Here is a 17195-nt window from a genome sequence, read left to right as displayed (position 1 = left end):
TATTTTCTCCCGACTCCGATGACCGATTGAGCCTAAATTTTCACAGGTTTGTTATTTTATATATAAGTTGTGATACACGAAGTGTGGGACTTGGACAATACTGTTTACCGAAAGTGTCCAATGGCTTTAAAAGCAGTGGACACTATTGGAATTACTAAAAATCATTACTATCAGAAAAACTTTACTTTGGTAACGAGTATAGGGGAGCTGTTGATAGTATAAAACATTATGAGAAACGGCTCCCTCTGAAGAAACGTAGTTTTCCACAAAATTTGACTTCGAGGCCTCAGATTTAGAATTTGAGGTATTGAAATCGAGAATCTGAAAGCACACAACTTCGTGTGACAAGCGTGTTTTTTCTTTCTTTATTATCTCGAAACTTCAATGACCAATTGAGCTCAAATTTTCACAGGTTTGTTATTTGATGGGATTTGTTGAGATACACCAAATGAGAAGACTGGTCTATGACAATTACCAATAGTGTCCTAGGTCTTTAAACAAGTTCAAAGAGGGGCTCCCAGGACAAATTCAATTTTGAGATGCAAACTCATTTTGAGTTGTCATTATTAAGCCTTTTTAAACCTCTGAAAATGTCATGTTTGTTTGTGTTCATTATTCTCTCGCAACTTCGATGACCAATTGAATCACCAAGTTTTTATTTGATGCATAAGTTGGGGTTTACCAAGAGAGAATACTGGTCTTTGACAATTATTAATTTGAAAACACACCAAGTAATATTCTTTATTCCCAATGAAAAGTATCAAATTACAGTGAAATGTGTAAATTGAAAATAAGCACAATATTATTTTCATGTCACAAAAGTTTCTTGCTTAGTTTTCTTTCTTTTTTATCTCTACCAATCAAGCCGAAAATAAAAGAGAATTGAAATGCTAGAACACCTTTTTTACACAATGCTGCATTTCAGATAAGTAAAACTATTTCACATGATGGTGATTTGGTACAAAAAACTACCTCTGTCCAAAGTTAGGCTTCAAATCAAATCGTTCTGGTGACCAATCCTGCAGATTTATTTCAGACAGTAGTGCAACACATGGCTCACAAAAAAAAGACTTGTAATCAAGTCGTTCTCTGTCACCATTCCTACATATTTCTTTCAGACACTATTACATGTATAATGCAACACACGGCCTACTTCTGTAAAAATAAGTTAGGCTTGAATCAAGTCATTTTTTGCGATCGTTTCTACAGATTTATTTCAGACACTAATGCAACACATGGCCTACTTCTGTACAAAGTTGGGCTTGAATCAAGTCGTTCTTTGAGATCATTCCTGACAGATGTTTGACAGACGCTCGTGCAATACATGGCCTATCTTCTTTAATACAAAGGTAGGCTTGAAAACAAGTCGTAATTTGCCATCAATCCTACAGATTTCTCACTTGCAGCCACTAATGCAAAACATGGCCTACTTCTGCATAAAGTTAGTCTTTAAATCAAGTAGTTGCTTTGCCATCATTCTAGATTTACTTCAGACATTAGAGCAATATGGCCTACTTCTGTAAAAAGTTAGACTTGAATCAAGTCATTCCCTGCAGAGACTTCTGTCAGTCACTAGGTGCAACACATGGCCCTCTACTGTTCAATAGTATACAGGTTCCCATGTAGCTATACAGCAACAGCAAAACTCACACAAACTACATGTATATATTATTGTAAAACATTTTTGACAAAAACAACCACAACATCACCCTTTCTGTCTTTCTTTGTTCGAAACATAACACACAAATTCAGCATTCATTATTAATTATAACTTTTCCATTTAAAATTGCGGTTACGATAATCAAAATCGCTGATTTATTTTTTTAGCAAAACCAGTGAGTCAAAAACTGCATATTCAACTATTTACTCTTTGGACATTTTTATTAAATATCAATTTTATAGTAACGAGGCATCATTTAGAAAATCAATAAAACAGAGTGCCACACTTTGCATAATTCATTAAAAAATAGTCAAAATATGCATAGAAAATATTATACATAAATATATATAAAGTCTTCCAAATATAGAGTCTTCAATCAGCATTAAATTCTTTGTAACTCACAGCAAAAATATTTGGTCAGGAAACTTGAATAACTCTTACTGCTTATTCCACAGACAAACATGTCTTAAAATGCCTCAAGGTTCAAGGTACCAGACCAAACACACCCAAACGTTTTTGCATATTCATATTGGATACGAATAATCATGAGTTATGGGGATTTGCCATGTCACTTGGAGGATCCAACCAAATGCCATCCTCTTGTTCTCTCAAAAATATGCATATTCATGAGCTAATTTCAATAAATAACTTTAGTCCACTGAGGAAACTCGTCTATCTACTGATTTGCATATTCATGACTTTACCCTTTATAAAGTAATGTTATGTTGGGCTAGCTTAAAGAAAACATGGGCCTGATATATGTTTGCATATTCATGAGCAAAGTTGAAGGGTGGGTGGTGCATGGGTGCAAACTGATCTGGTGGGAATTACTGACATACATATTCATGAGCTAGTTACCATGACGATATGACAGGAGGGCGTGGCATCGGTGGCTGGAAGCTGACCTTCTGACTAGCGGTAATGGAGTTCAGGTTAGCGTAGTGCTCCTGGTGGGGGGACATGAAGGGGCTCGGCTGGGCAGTGTATCGGATCGTACCACTCTGAAACAGGGGGGAAATATATAACACATCGTCAAATAAACTTCATAATAAAATCCAAAAGAGGTAAGTTTTTCAAACTCTTGGTTTTTCTGATCTTTGCTGGGTCTTTCAATGATCCACTTCATTAAATAAACCATGGGCGACAGCAAATTTCCATGCAAAGGTCAACAAATCTAATAATGTAAATCATTTGGAACTGATTTCGTTTTCATTTTGTCAGTAAACTGGATCTTAATTACGAAACTGGAAGTAGACTACGGCCTCCTTGTTAAGGAGTGACTCCATATCAAACTCTGGTGTTTCTTTTCAGCAGAGTGTGGGTTCGAGTCCCGGTCGTGGACACTTGTGTCCCTGAGCAAGACACTTAACTATAATTGCTTCTCTCCACCCAGGGGTAAATGGGTAACTGTGAGGGCAGAGATGGTTCTTGTGATTGGTTTAGCCGAGTAGCGCATATAATTGTCAAACATGCAGGCTGACACTCCCCAGGAAGCTGAGATGGTTTAAGGAATGAAAAGGCCCAGTGACCAGGGGTAATAGTGTTGGAAGTGCTTTGAGATGCCCTGCGGGTCTGTGAAAAGCACTATATAAAAACTGGTTGTTATCATTTTCCTCCCACAACACAAACCAAAAAGGGTACCTACCCCTCCTCTTGTTGGGCTCGTTCTCATTGGTTTTCTAAGTTGTGCTGCACCGGTACGAGATGCACCTATTCCTGAGCCTGCATATAAAACACCTAGGAAAAAAGAAAGAAAGAAGCGGGAAAAAAGCATCAAAGGAAAGCGCAGATTTTATTTCTTTTGGACTGAACAGTCCAATAAATACAATTCAAGTTGATTATAAGGAGTATTAATAAATACCTTGGGCGGTTTCAAGTCTCTGATTGGTCGAAACCCGGTCCAGGAGGTTTGTTAACGGTCGGTATAAAGACCGGCTTTGGAAAACAGCGATTAAGTGACCCCTAAATCAGCATACATTGTGTAAAACTTGCGCATTGCACTGTACCGCATGCTTTTTGGTATTCATGTTAGTTTCATTGCAAAACTTTGCGCACTTGCGCGTACGCGCTGAAAATGTACAGCACCTCAGCAAGTAATATTTTAAGTTTTCTATTGTTGGAGAGCTTTTATTGGACTACATTTAGCAATGATAAAAACACAACTTTGTGGGTTCAGATTGACAACGTTACCTTTAACAACATCGGGAACCGGTTTGGAGTTCTGAGAGCGAGACTGGCGACACATGCTGCTATTGTCGTTCCCTAAGGTCTTCACCCTGTGCTGTCCTGTCGCAGGGTGTGTCGGGGATCCCGGATACTGACCGATGGGATGCTTCGCTGGAGACAATGACGGAAGATCTTCTCTTTCTCTGTGGATGAAACAAAATCAGATTCTTTAATGTCAAGTCAAGTCCAAGAACTTTAAATGCCTACCTAATCCACGCAATCGAAATGATAACAATTATAGATGAAAATTTGCACCAGGGAAAGAAAATTAACTTTGGTTTTACCAAAATACACCATTGTGTGTCAGCAAAGTATACTACCTGAGCTCTGTGAAAATAATCTCAGGCATAATAGTAGGGTAGGATTTGAACCCACCACCAATAATATTTAGAGAGGCTTATTGCCCTTACTTGCAGCTGAGAAAGTTGGCAATTCGAAAAGAGCAGCTACAATGTGTCCGAGCCGCAGGCATGCAAGGGCAATTTTGGATGTCAGCCAAATCAATACGAGACTGGACGCTGTAAAAGTGATCGTTGCATTTGTTTGGAACGACTCTAGAGCGTCTTGGTATCAGCTGTCGATCCTGTCAGGAGCCCAACCTAATGTAAATGTTCGGCTCTAGGTTGCCTGTCTTAAACGTATAAAGTCGCTAGATAGGGCTAGATAGCTCGGTTGGTAGAGCGCCAACACGTTATTAATCCGGATGTCGTTGGTTTGAATCCCACTGTAGTCAATTCTTTGTTATATCCCAAAAATAAAAACAAACAAAGAAAGACCTCTAGTACCTGTGTAGTACCGTTGTCGGTCTGCCATCAATTTCAACCTCCATCTCAGGGTGAGGTGTGGACTCCCCGTTAAAGTCGTCCATTACGTCCTCCGTCATACGACTCCCTGAGCTTTCGCTGGTCATATCGTAACTCTGCGCCGTCTTGGTGAAACGATGGGCTGCCGTTGTCCAAGCAATCGCCTTAAAGACAAATAATTCCAGGTTAGATGCAGGCTGGAGCTGTCCACCACTTGCCCTGCCTATAAAGGCATTGGACACTATTGGTATACTCAAAGTAATTGTCAGCACAAAAAAATACATGGTAATGTATGAGCAATTAAGAGACATATAGTATAAAACACTGTGAGAACTGGCTTCTTCTGAAGAAGTAACGTAATTTTTTGGTGAAAGGGGCAAGTTCTTACTCAAATAATGAAAGACTTCAGGCCTGAAGCCTTTTATAAAGCATCTGAAAGCGCACACATTGTGCAAGGGTGTTGTTTCTTTCACTTTTCTCTTGCAACTTTGACGACCAATTGAGCACAAATTTTCACAGATTTTATTTCATACATATGTTGGGGATACATCAAGTGGATCACTGGTGCGAGACAATAACCAAAGGTGTCCAGTGTCTTTAACTTAGACTTGACCTAAGTGACTCCTGACTCTATGCCATCTGTTAAAGCGACTCAAAGGGAATGCATTCTATTGGTTGAATTACTTCACTCAGACTATGCCCACGCTTAATCAACCAAGCGAGGGCGCACATTCTTGTTTTCGTTCTTGTTATCGAGGCCTGAGTGACGGACCTTCACCCTCATTAGGAAAAATGGATTCTAGTCGGGTATACCCATACTGGGATAGTTTTTTTCTCCTTATATACCAACCTGTCCGTTTGGTTTACAGAGGATAGTAGTGCATTCGGGACCAGTTCCCCACTTGTTTTGCTCCTTCCATAGGAAGTCTGTCGGGGGGTTGTGCTGAGCGAGGCTCGATGCTGACCAAACCTGAGGAAAACAAAAATGAATGAAGTTGTAAGAAAGTTGACAAAAAACAACCATGTGTTTTGGGATTTTAGTGGACTGTTGCTTTCTGGAATTGCTGCTATTGCGCTTCCACATATGAAATTTATAATTTGCTTTCGGTGTTTGCATTTTATATAGCGTTGATTTTTCTTGAATTTTTCTGTATTATACTGTACATCGGATATTTGGGTGGAAATGGGTACCTGTGATGGCAGAGATGGGCACCTGTTAGGGCGGAAATGGGTACCTGTGGGGGCGGAGATGGGTACCTGTGAGGGCGTAGAGATGGTACCTGTGAGGGCAGCTAGGTTCTTCCTTTTGCCCTTTCTATACTTACAGTTATCGTCGACCCAGCTCTGAAACGGGTCCGTGGAGTGAAACGGTAGACCGCCACCGGGTGCCCTCCAATATTCTGCTGGATCATGAAACCTCCGATCTCCAGATCGTCTCTCGGGGATGTGTTGAAGAGGCGGATGAAACGTCCGTCCTCGTTGACTTCAAGAATCTTGACTGAGCCTGTAGTGCTGTTGTGAAAGGCGGGTGCGAGAGATATAAGTACACTGAGTACACGATGGTTTAGGAAGCAGGGATGTGATTTTCTCTGGTTATAATCGCAAGCTTTCATGCTCGCCAGCTTTTACGCTTTGCGCTTGCAACTTTCCTGCTTTGCGCTTGTAGTTCAGGTTTACACATCCCTGAGGAAGTGTGTCTGAGAGACGAGCACTATACTTGAATTAGGGTGGACACGTAGTGTTTGTTTAGATGATCTTCCATCAAAGAAACTCCCACAATGAAATATAACGCCAAACTGGCAACAGCCAATCTCTCTCATACAAACATTGGTCTAACAGCTTTGATTATGAATTGTGCAAATCAAAAAAATGTGACTCAGTATTAAACAATGACAATACTTATTCTAGTCATTGTGAAATCAGTGGCTAGCTTTAGGGATTAAAACCCAAAACCTTGTAATTTCAGTTCTGCAGTCTAACCTTTGTTTTGGGCAAACTTGCACACAAAAATAAAAAATCAAACAAAAAAACACTGAACCCAGTCTTCCCAACTGCTTCGTTCTATTTCTATGGTTTTCAGTTCAAATCCATACCTTGATGTTGCCGTGGTGTAATCGTGAGTGGTAGACGCCAGTCTGACTGGCGGGCTAGACTTTGGATGGAGTTTGGGATAAATCACCCGACTCTTCTGAAGGTCTCCGAACATAGAGTCAAAGTAGTCCTTCCCCTGTCCCATCGTGGTGACCGGAACTGACGCTGGACGTCTCTCCGCTGTAGGTTTGGAGAACAAGAATCCATTCAAAGTTGTTGATCGAGACATCTCAATTTCAAAACATGATTTTTTTAATGGATGTTAATTTTGCATCGGGGAGAAAGCACATAAAACCGTTTCAGACAAGCGCTCCAGAGTCTCGCTGAACCAAATTCTGAGTTACATGTAAGTGTGTGCATAGTTCAACATCTGAAACAGTTAGGAGCGTCTGGACGCGCTAGAAGTTGAAAAACTACTGTTGCAGTCAGTCAGAATGCGACTCTGAAGCTCCTGGTTTCAGACGTCGATCTTGTCATGAGTCAAACCTAATGTAGGCCTAAATGTTATAAGTTTGCCTGTCTATAGAAAAATATTGTTTGGGTCGACCTAAAGTGGCTCCTATTTATTATTGATTCAGAGCGACTCTGGTGCGCCTGTCTAAAAGAGGTGTAATTTGTTTTTACCCTTATGTGGAACAAAGCACTATACACTCTGTACTTTCCAAGTTTCGGCAAAATCATCTGGGGTTTGATTCGAACCCACTACCTTTGAACTAGAACACCGGTGGTTAGAGAGAAGGGTATCATAACACTTTACAAGTTTTGCATCGAGGATTAAGAATATTTGTTTTTAAAAAGGCAACCAGTGTCGGATGTGGTCTGCACCCCAAACTATACTTTACCTCTTGGGCTATGTTGAGTAACACTGGACACCAGACCTGTGGTGTTTTCGTATCCTTTCATTGGGGAGGTTGACCGACCTCTCGATGATATCAGAGGAGTGCTGGCTGGTCTACTAATGGAGTGAACGGCTGGAGGCAAGGTGATCGGTCGACGTATCGGTTCGCCAGTGATGTTCCGTAACCTGGAATGAGATAAATTATATAAACTCCTTAATTTCTTTTTCAATGCCGTGTCATGGCCGAGTGGCTCACCGGACTCTAAAGCTCTGGTGTTTCTGAGTGTGGGTTTGAGTCACGGCCACGGCACTCGTGTCCTTCAGCAAGATACTTCACTATAATGGGAGACTTTGGATGGTCTTTTTCACAGTTCTCGTCAGACCTACATGTACGTGTGCAATACTGATCATTGAGGCGCCAAAAAAGGAACGTTAAGTCTGCTGCCGTCAGCGCCTCAAAAGTCTCTTATGCTTTGTCCTGTGTACTAAAGTTTGTAGTGCATACTTAAGTTGGTAGTGCATGTAAAAGAACACAGCTAGAAGTTCGACAACATTTATCGTGGAAAAGTAGGGTTTATACCCTGTTGTGTTTGGCTCAAATAGCAAGCACCCAATGTGTACAGCTTTCCTCAGGCTTGTGATGAGCTATAGCATTCACAGTTTGTCTCAACATCTATAAGAAATGCAGTCTTTTATCTTGCCCATTCCCTCTCTGCGAGAACTTAAGTGCTATATTTTCAACGCCGACACAACAATACGAAAAGACAACCACTCTTCTCGTTGTTTTTTCTTACTTTCTTTCTTCTTCCTCGACGAGCTCCCTCAGTGCGTCGATCTCGGACCTGACCGGCATCTTAGCGTCCGTTGCCAAGGTGATCTCTCTCATCTTCTGCACCAAGCTGTCCTGCATATCGCAGAGTTTTCCCTCTAGGGCGCGCACATGGGCTGCGGCGCCCTCTCTCTCTTGCGTTAGCTGGTCGGAGAGATTACGATTCTGATGCTCTGTTGATCCCAACTAGAAGGAATGTTAATATATAATTAATGAAGTCAGTTTCCCTTTAGGTTACCACTCGAGAAGGTGCATTTGAAGCTGATCCCTCTGCTGTCGCTTCCCAGGCCGTATCATAAACTATGCGCCGTATTGTTGACCGCGTGAGGGCGCTCTCAATAGTATTTTCATCACTTCTAAGGCCGTGTCCGAAACGACGACTTCGGCTACAGCTACGTCTAGATCAGCGCGTCTACCAGTGTTGAAGAATAGGCAGACACGCGCGATCTAGCCGTAGCTGTAGCCGAAGTCGCCGTTTCGGACACGGCCTTATTGTCCACTATATATTCATCCTTACTGGCAGCTAAGAGCTGAATTGCCAAGCACGCGGCTACAACGTGTTCAAGAAGCAGGCATGCAAGGGCGCCTTTGGCTGCCAGCCACATCAACCCATTATGACCACGGAGCACAGCCAAAGATCGAGGGAGGAAAACCGGATGGTCTGGGAAAACCCTTGTGGCACAGCAGAGAACCAACGCACAATGTACTCAACTCACATATGGCCCTGGCCGGGTATCTATACTAGGGTCACCTTGGTGAGAGGTGAGCGCTTTATACGCACAAGCCAACCATGCCACCCTTGCAGTTAAAAGTTGAATGGCTTAAGACTGCAGCCCTAAATTATTTTTGACAAAATATGGAGGCCACCATGATAGGGCTGAAGAGCTCAGTTGTTGGAGTGCTGGCTCATCAGACGTATATCCTGAGCATGCAGGAAAATACTAAATGTTGAAGCACCTTGAGCATGTTGAGCGTCACTGAGTGACGGATATGAGCGCTATAAGAAGCCACTACCATTATTAGAACTTGATATTGGAAGCCGGGCAATGGTCTCGAGACTTTCTACTTACTCGTGTCTGGAGCGAGTGCACCTGGTTCTTTAGTTCCTCGATCTGCGCTGCAAGTCGTTTATTATTTCCTGACAACTTCTCAATATTGTCGGCGTCTCTGTCCATTTGATCGCGCAGTTCTTGCAACTGAAATAAATGTTCAAAACAAGTTGTTAAAGGCTGGGTCACACCAAACTAGTTCTCAAATTAGGATGTATAGCTTTTGCCGGAAAATGTCTATAATGTGACCATAGAGGGCGCACTGGTGATGCTTCTTGCACAAACACAACGGGACCGCAAGGAGACACGCACGCCATTCTGTACGCGCGTTGAATATGAAGTACACGTTGGAGTTTGTGCTTACTGAACGCTATACGCGATGATGTTGTGTCAACTTACAAAATGGCCGCACAAACACACGTTGTGCAATGCCTGTTTTGTCAACTTAGAAAATGGCCGCCTGCGCACATGCCGGGTCGCAGATATAGGCCAGTGCGCCCTCTAGTTCTTATATATAACTCTATGAATGTGAACATCCAAACGACGCCTGAGGCGCCAAAAAAAGGAACCAAGTGATTTTGCTTGGGAAAAGACTGATGAGTTTACTTGTACAGCTCTATCAGTGTAAGGGTACAAAAGAATCCCACCTGAGTGATTTGCCTGTTGATATGTTTTACATAACTCAGGACAGTAATGAGTATACAGTGCATTACACTACTCGATGGAAGGGTAAAAACAATAGATATTCTTTATCTCCAATAAAAAAATCCCTACAAAATTAGCATCTGTTAAACTTTTCTTACATTTTTATGGTAAGTTGCCTCCGACTCTTCCTTATATTTGAGGAGTTCGGCGGTGGCTGCATCTCGGACCCTCTGTAGGGCCTCATGGAGCGTGTTATCAGGCTTACTCAACTCTCTGACCTTAGCCTCCAGCTGAAGTATGTGGTTCGCCTTCTCATCTAGACGATTTCTACTCTCAATTAATTCCTAAAAGTTTGACAAAGAAAGAGAAAGTTTTACAAAAAGAAGATAGTGCCAGGGGAAAGCACAGTTACAGCACAGCGAAAAGCTTGCCCTGTATTTCTTAGTTGTCTGGAAGATAATAAAGCAATGGCACATCACTAGTTATTGGAAGAGTATTTCATTCCAATCCTCTAGTTTTCAATATCATAAAGGGATGGTAAATCAGTTATCGGAAAAATACATTAATTCCAGTCCTCTAATTTTCACAAACATATCATAAAGGGATGGCACATCATTGGTTGTTGAAAGAGTTCATTCATTCCAATCACAAGAAACATCATTACTTATTGATGGAACATCAATGATTAGCGACTCTCTCCTGATGGGTTTGAGTCACACACATGCCTTTGAGTAAACTGTGAGTTACTCATCGAGTCACCACCTACCTGAGAGTGGAGCTGATCTTGAAACTCAATCTTGTTCCTCAGCGACTGCTGAACATCCTGAGCCTCTAACCTCTGCGCAGTCTCCTGATCCAACCTACATAAAACCAATTGCATATCGAATTAGAGCCACACTATTTCACAATCTGTACGGGCCTTTTTTTAAAACTAGTACTGTTTTAAGGTTTGCCTCCACCTGTGGCTTGGGAAGTCACACATCTTGGAAACTTTTGTTGAGTGTTATAAGTGCCTGCTCAATAACATCAACCCCACCACAATCTGGGGGCCTTTTTCACACCATAATAATAATAATAATAATAATAATAATAATAATAATAATAATAATAGTACTAATAATAATAATAATAATAATAAGACTTGTACTGCGCACATATCCACCCTGCTGGGTGTTCAAGGCGCAGTAAAACCAAAACCAAAAACAAAAACAAAACACAACACAAAGAAAAACAGACACAACAAAATTAGTCATTGAAAACTTGTGACATAAGATAAGTTTTGAGAAGAGACTTGAATTTTGCGGTACAAAGACAAGATCGAAGATTAAGTGGTAGAGAGTTCCAGATGCGTGGCGCGGCTGAAGAAAAAGACCTGTCACCCCATAAGTGTGAGCTCAGGCTCCTGGCTTGGGCTCTGGCATGCCAGGAGCAGTGTTGTGCATTTTGCACACAGTGCTTCCACCATCAAATGGTGCCCCGGCCACAAAGGGGGCCTTTTCCAAACCAAGTTAGCGTGCCTGGCTCAGGCTCCTTGCTTGGGTTCTGCTGTCAGTTTTGGAGCAGTGTCCATTTTGAATGGTCTGAACACCAAACAGGCCCCAGAGCCAAACCCTGAGCCTTAAGGACACAGGTGTCACGACTGGGACTCGAACCCACACTCTGTTGATCAGAAACACCAGAGTTTGAATCAGGTGCTACCACAACCATTTTTAAACTCATTTCCAAGATCAATGTTTACCTTCGCTGTGTGTCTGCAGAATGGTGCTGCAACGCTGCATGATCGTCCTGTAGGTCTCTCAGCTTCCGGGTCAAATCTTCACCTTTGACCCTTGCCTGCTGGAGGTCACCGTCCTTCTGGCTACAGAGTCTCTGCAAGGCCAGTATCTCGTCTGAAAAGGCTCGGCCGCGCTGACTTTCCACCGATAACCTTCAGAAAAAAAAAGATCAAAATTAATCTGGACTTTATACATGTTCAATCAATTTGCGGTCAAATCAAGATCCCATTTATATATTTACACCACAACGCCACGGTGGCATACTTTTAGCCCCTTAATATTTCTAAAAGGGTCCTATGTCTCTCATTTTTTTTTCAGACCCTCTCTATTTTTAGAGAAAAAATAAGTGTTTGTGTCGTCTTGACAATCATCATCAGCTGCACCTGTAATAACCCTTGGCACCAACAGCAATTGCCTTGGTGCCCAGTGTTTTTGCTGTTGTGTGTATTTCTGTTGTTTTGCTGTTCATGCATAATCATTAAACCACTGGAGCGTGCCACTGGGCGCCTTCCGGGCTGCCAAGTGGTTTGCTCGTCAGTCATGAGAAGTAACCAACTGCGTGCAGTCTATTTTCCTGTTTTCGGTTTCCTTGAAGACTCGGGTAAATACAACATGTGCCCTTGTGCAGTGTTCTAATACGATATATAGGATTTGAGGCATTGCATGGTGAGGTATCAATGTATATTTGGTTTGCGGTAACACCATGTGTGTATCTACTTGCCAGGTAGAGTTGTTCTTAGGGAACTGTCTTGCTTTATTCTACTGCCATGGAGTAGATAATCGGAGGTTCGGGAGACTTCTCAGTTCTGAAAAAAGCAGGACAGTTCTTTTCAGAACTGAGAAGTCTCCCGAACCTCCGATTATCTACTCCACGGCAGTAGAATAAAGCAAGACAGTTCCCTAAGAACAACTCTACCTGGCAAGTAGATACACACATGGTGTTACCGCAAACCAAATATACATTCTAATACGAATTATGTTTTCTAATAGAAGTGCCCCTTATACCAGAGAGAAACTACTGCGCTCGCACAATGGTTGTACTTATGTAGTTTTTGGAATCCATCAACAATCTACTGAATCAAGATAAAGTACAACATACCTGTCTTGTAGATCATTCGCCAGCTGCTTGTTACGGTGAGCCTGTACCTCGGCCTGGTTCCGGCCTCCCATCTCATCTTCAACCTTCCTGCGTTCGTTCTCCAGTTCCTTCTCGTACATGCTCTTAATGGCCGACACTTCGTCTTCCAAGACTCGCATTGCATTGAGAAGAGAAGATGAGTCGATCTGAAAACAAAACAATTTAGGATGAGAGCAGGCACGTGATACTTTACTGAGGAAACAAAGGCGATTGCCTCAAAACTTATTCTTGTAAGACTCTTATACAATTCTTACATGTCTTATAAACTTAAATAAGATTCTTAAAAAACATTCTGAAGCTCATTAAAGGCAGTGGACACTATTGGTAATTACTCAAAACAATTGTTAGCATTAAACCTTACTTGGTAACGAGTAATGGGAGAGGATGATAGTATAAAACATTGTGAGAAACGGCTCCCTCTGAAGTGACGTAGTTTTTCGAGAAAGAAGTAATTTTCCATGAATTTGATTTCGAGACCTCAAGTTTAGAATTTGAGGTCTCGAAATCAAGCATGAAAGCGCAAAACTTTGTGTGACATGGGTTTCTTTTCCTTTCATACATGTAGTTATCTAGCAACTTCGACGACCAATCAAGCTCAAATTTTCACAGGTTTGTTATTTTATGCATACATGTTGAGATACACCAAGTGAGAAGACTGGTCTTTGACAATTACCAATAGTGAGTGTCAACTGCCTTTAAATAAAGGGAAGCTTTCTACTATCATTATCTTCAAACTGTGTAAGTTTAGTGTAAATCTGTTGACATTGTGTTTTTTTGTCCTACAAAAAGTACATACACCCTTTAAATGTTTGTCTGATGCTCAAATAATAGGTTGCGTGAGGAAGAGTAGGTGGTTCTTTCTCCCTGCACCCAACAAAGCTTCAAAGATCCCTTTCTTGTCCAGTCCCTTTTTGATTGAAACCAGCCATGGCCAGAAGTTTCTCTTCTGGGCTACCATGAGTCATTAACTTGTACAAACAAGAAACTTTTGGCAAGCAGAGATCCTGTAAGTTAAAAAGGGCCCTGTCTGTTTTGGGGTTTTGTTACTCAAGCCAATTACCTAACAATGGCAGCTAGGCTGCAGCTAGGTAACGATTGAAATTAGCTAATAAAGAACTCCTGATGAGCACACAATAAGTGGGGGAGGACGAGGGCTCGAGCTATGGCCAAGCCCACTCGTTCTCAATGAAGGAAAAACCAAAAACAAACAATCAAATTTTAAAAAAGGTGCCCTGAATCACAAGGACACACAGATTTCACTCCTGGCTAAACACCATGGAGGCAGTAGCATAGCCAATAAGGGTGGGGGGGGGGGGGAGAGGGGCACAAATGCCCCCCAGGTGCCCCAACCCAAAATTTTGTTTTTTGACAGAGCTCACAAAAATGAAAAAAAGAAAAGAGGAAATGCATGTTTGTGTAATCTATAGTGACCAATCACAATCAGGGTTGCTACACTAAAAGGATGGTCACCCCCCCTCTAGCGTCCCCCTTTAAAAAAAAAAACATGACCCCCCAACTACTGACAAACCCATACCTCCTGGGCCCCCCCCCCCCCCTTAAAAGCATTCCTCCCCCCCCCACCACCCAAAAAGGTCCTGGCTACGCCACTGTATGGAGGAGTAGAATACTTTACCAGGCCTGGAATTTAATCTTTGAACATGTTGAAATGGCAAGGCCATTTTCATTTTGCCACTGCTACATAGGACACTATTGGAAAATCATAAAGTCAATGTCAATGAGAAACTTTTAAAGGGGACCAAGGCCCAGACCAGGGGCATTCGTGGCCTACGTCTAATTCCAGACTTGACTTACATTATTGGCTTCTTCTCTCATCTTGCGAACCTTAGCGATGTAGTTCTGAACCCGGTCATTAAGATGCTGAAGCTCAGCCTTCTCTTGTTGACGCGTCATCGGCGCCGGCGGAAACACGAGCGCACTCATCTTGAAAAAGCTGAAAGGAAAAACAAATCAGCAGAAATTACTTTTTAGTTTTACCTTAAATTCCGACGGGAACACGGCTTTATAGACACTGGACACTATTGGTAATGGTCAAAGACCAGTCTTTTCACTTGGTGTATCTCAACATATATGCACAAAATAACCAACCTGTGAAAATTTGAGCTCAATGGGAGACTTTTGGGACGCTTGGTGGCAGCAGACTTACCAGGTAAAATCCATTGTTCTCGGTAATGTGTGCATGCTCAGAACTACATAAACAATGGAAATTTACCTGGTAAGTCTGCTGCCACATTTCAAAGTCTCTGATTGGTCATCGAAGTTGCGCGATAACAATGAAAGAAAAAACACTTTTGTGTGCTTTCAGATGCTTGATTTTGAGACCTCAATTTCTAAATCTGAGTTCTCGAAGCCAAATTCGTGGAAGAGTACTTCTTTCTTGAAAAGTACTCTACTTCAGAGGGAGACGTTTCTCACAATGTTTTATATTATATTATCAACCTCTCCCCATTACTCGTTTAATACCAAGAAAGGTTTTATGCTACTAATTATTTTGAGTAGAACCAATAGTGTCTACTGCCTTTAAAAGTGTTTCTCCCGGGTCATGTTGGGATCATAAATCTAAAAGCTGTCCTCGTCCTGTCACAAGCCTTATCGCTTGGTTGTTTACCCCATACACAATTGTTAACTCGGTATTATAAACCATTGTTTACTCGGTAATTGCTTTGTTTGCTTTGTAATTTCTTGGTAGTGGCTTTTAAAACATTTCTCGATAATGGCTTTGGAATCCAACCAAAGTATTGCCTGTGTGTTGTTGTTTTCACTAGGGAAAGCATAACTTTACTTTTCTTTGTAGATTTGTTCTTCCATGCAAAACCTCAAAACCCTACATTAGTAACCAACCCGAACCATGCTTGGTAAAAACAATTAACTAAATTGTACCGATGCAAAAGACCGTACACCGACTACATTGTAGAACAAAAATGTTACACCAAAATTGTGTCAAAGGAGTGAGGTAAGTAGCAATCACACATACGGTTGGACTACGGTACCCTACTCCTAAAAATAAGTGATTGAGGTTTGTTCCTGTATCGTCTCCGATGGTTGAACGAACCTATAGTTGCCCCACTACACCAGTCAGTAGGCCTAATTTCCTATCTTACACACCCCTTAGGAACTGTCTGGGCCTATATTTCTACCCAATGAAATTAAAATTAAATTAAAAAAATATATTCCCTTTTTTATTATAAATAAAATGTAATTGTTTACAGTAATCAATAGGTCAGGACGACGACAGACATGTCGAATGATTCCTGACATCTGGAACACCTATCTATATGACATTCTATAAACATTATACAAACACTTGGTTGTAAACTGAAGTTCAACAAGTTATCAACAAATCTCAGTCCCTCTCTACGTATACAGACTACACTTCACTTCTAGTTTTTGTAACAAACATCCTACAAAAATACAAAACATGGAAACTTACTCAGTCAGTAAATCTACTGCTTTGCTGTGTGTGTTCCCTCCAACTCCAACCAACAAAGAACAAATCTGAAACAAAAACTCACTACGTACACTTAAAATTTCACTAGGAGATTATCCCTTAGATCCAGTATTTACATGACGGCTTCTGATGTTATTTATAATCCTAAACACCTGAAGAGCTTCCACCTGTTGATATGACGGCAGATTTTGTATAAGTTGTAACTATGGTGCGCCGACCTTTGATCAACGCGGTGGATAAGTAATTGACCCCTCGCTGGCTACCGTTCGGCATGATTCATTCATCATAAAGGGGGGATTGAGTAAAACAAAAGTTAAATAAAAACAAGATTGTTCCCTCAAAAAATTTGGATACATTTCATTTACTTTAAATTGTTTGTTGTCATTATAGTAGAATTTAAAGATATGTTAAGTATGGAAAACTATTTGTTGTATAAATATAAGCTTCCTTTTTAAAATAAAACACCCCCACTTAATATTTGGAATAAACTGGAAGGGGGTACCTCGTGTAAGTGGCTGTTTTATGATTATTAATTCCTGAACAAAGTTTTCTTTAAGTGATGCTTAATTACCGTATAACCAAAAAAAATTTACATCTAGCGTCTTGTAATAAACTTTTATATCTAGTCCATATCTTCTATATTATTGTGTTATGCTTCCAAACAACCTTTTGAAA

General features: G+C 41.2%; 1 protein-coding gene across 1 annotated transcript; it reads right to left on the bottom strand.

Annotated features, from left to right (window-relative positions):
• Window positions 1–711: 711 nt before the first annotated feature.
• LOC117305345 (prelamin-A/C-like) lies at window positions 712–16725 on the bottom strand. Its single transcript, XM_033790207.1, has 16 exons — window positions 16503–16725; window positions 14867–15005; window positions 13016–13200; window positions 11880–12068; window positions 10908–11001; window positions 10300–10485; window positions 9518–9643; window positions 8413–8633; window positions 7623–7804; window positions 6783–6960; window positions 6015–6201; window positions 5540–5659; window positions 4672–4853; window positions 3851–4029; window positions 3306–3397; window positions 712–2661 (listed from the first exon to the last, which is right to left on the bottom strand). Exons 2-16 carry the CDS (start codon window positions 14993–14995, stop codon window positions 2515–2517), a joined length of 2397 nt encoding a protein of 798 aa, XP_033646098.1. The 5' UTR covers window positions 14996–15005; window positions 16503–16725; the 3' UTR covers window positions 712–2514.
• Window positions 16726–17195: the final 470 nt, after the last annotated feature.

This window comes from Asterias rubens, chromosome 22 (assembly GCF_902459465.1).
Source record: "Asterias rubens chromosome 22, eAstRub1.3, whole genome shotgun sequence".
Taxonomy (NCBI): Eukaryota; Metazoa; Echinodermata; class Asteroidea; order Forcipulatida; family Asteriidae; genus Asterias; species Asterias rubens.
The sequence above is the reverse complement of the archived record's forward strand: the minus strand, read 5'-3'. Positions and strand labels throughout refer to the sequence as shown.

Coding starts and splice junctions, on each gene's coding strand:
- LOC117305345 (XM_033790207.1), bottom strand. CDS start 14,995: ATGAGTGCGCTCGTGTTTCCGCCGGCGCCGATGACGCGTCAACAAGAG. Junction 8,634..9,517: donor TGCACTCGCTCCAGACACGA/GTAAGTAGAAAG, acceptor CATTCCTTCTAG/TTGGGATCAACAGAGCATCA. Junction 4,030..4,671: donor CCGACAACGGTACTACACAG/GTACTAGAGGTC, acceptor TTTCATCCACAG/AGAAAGAGAAGATCTTCCGT.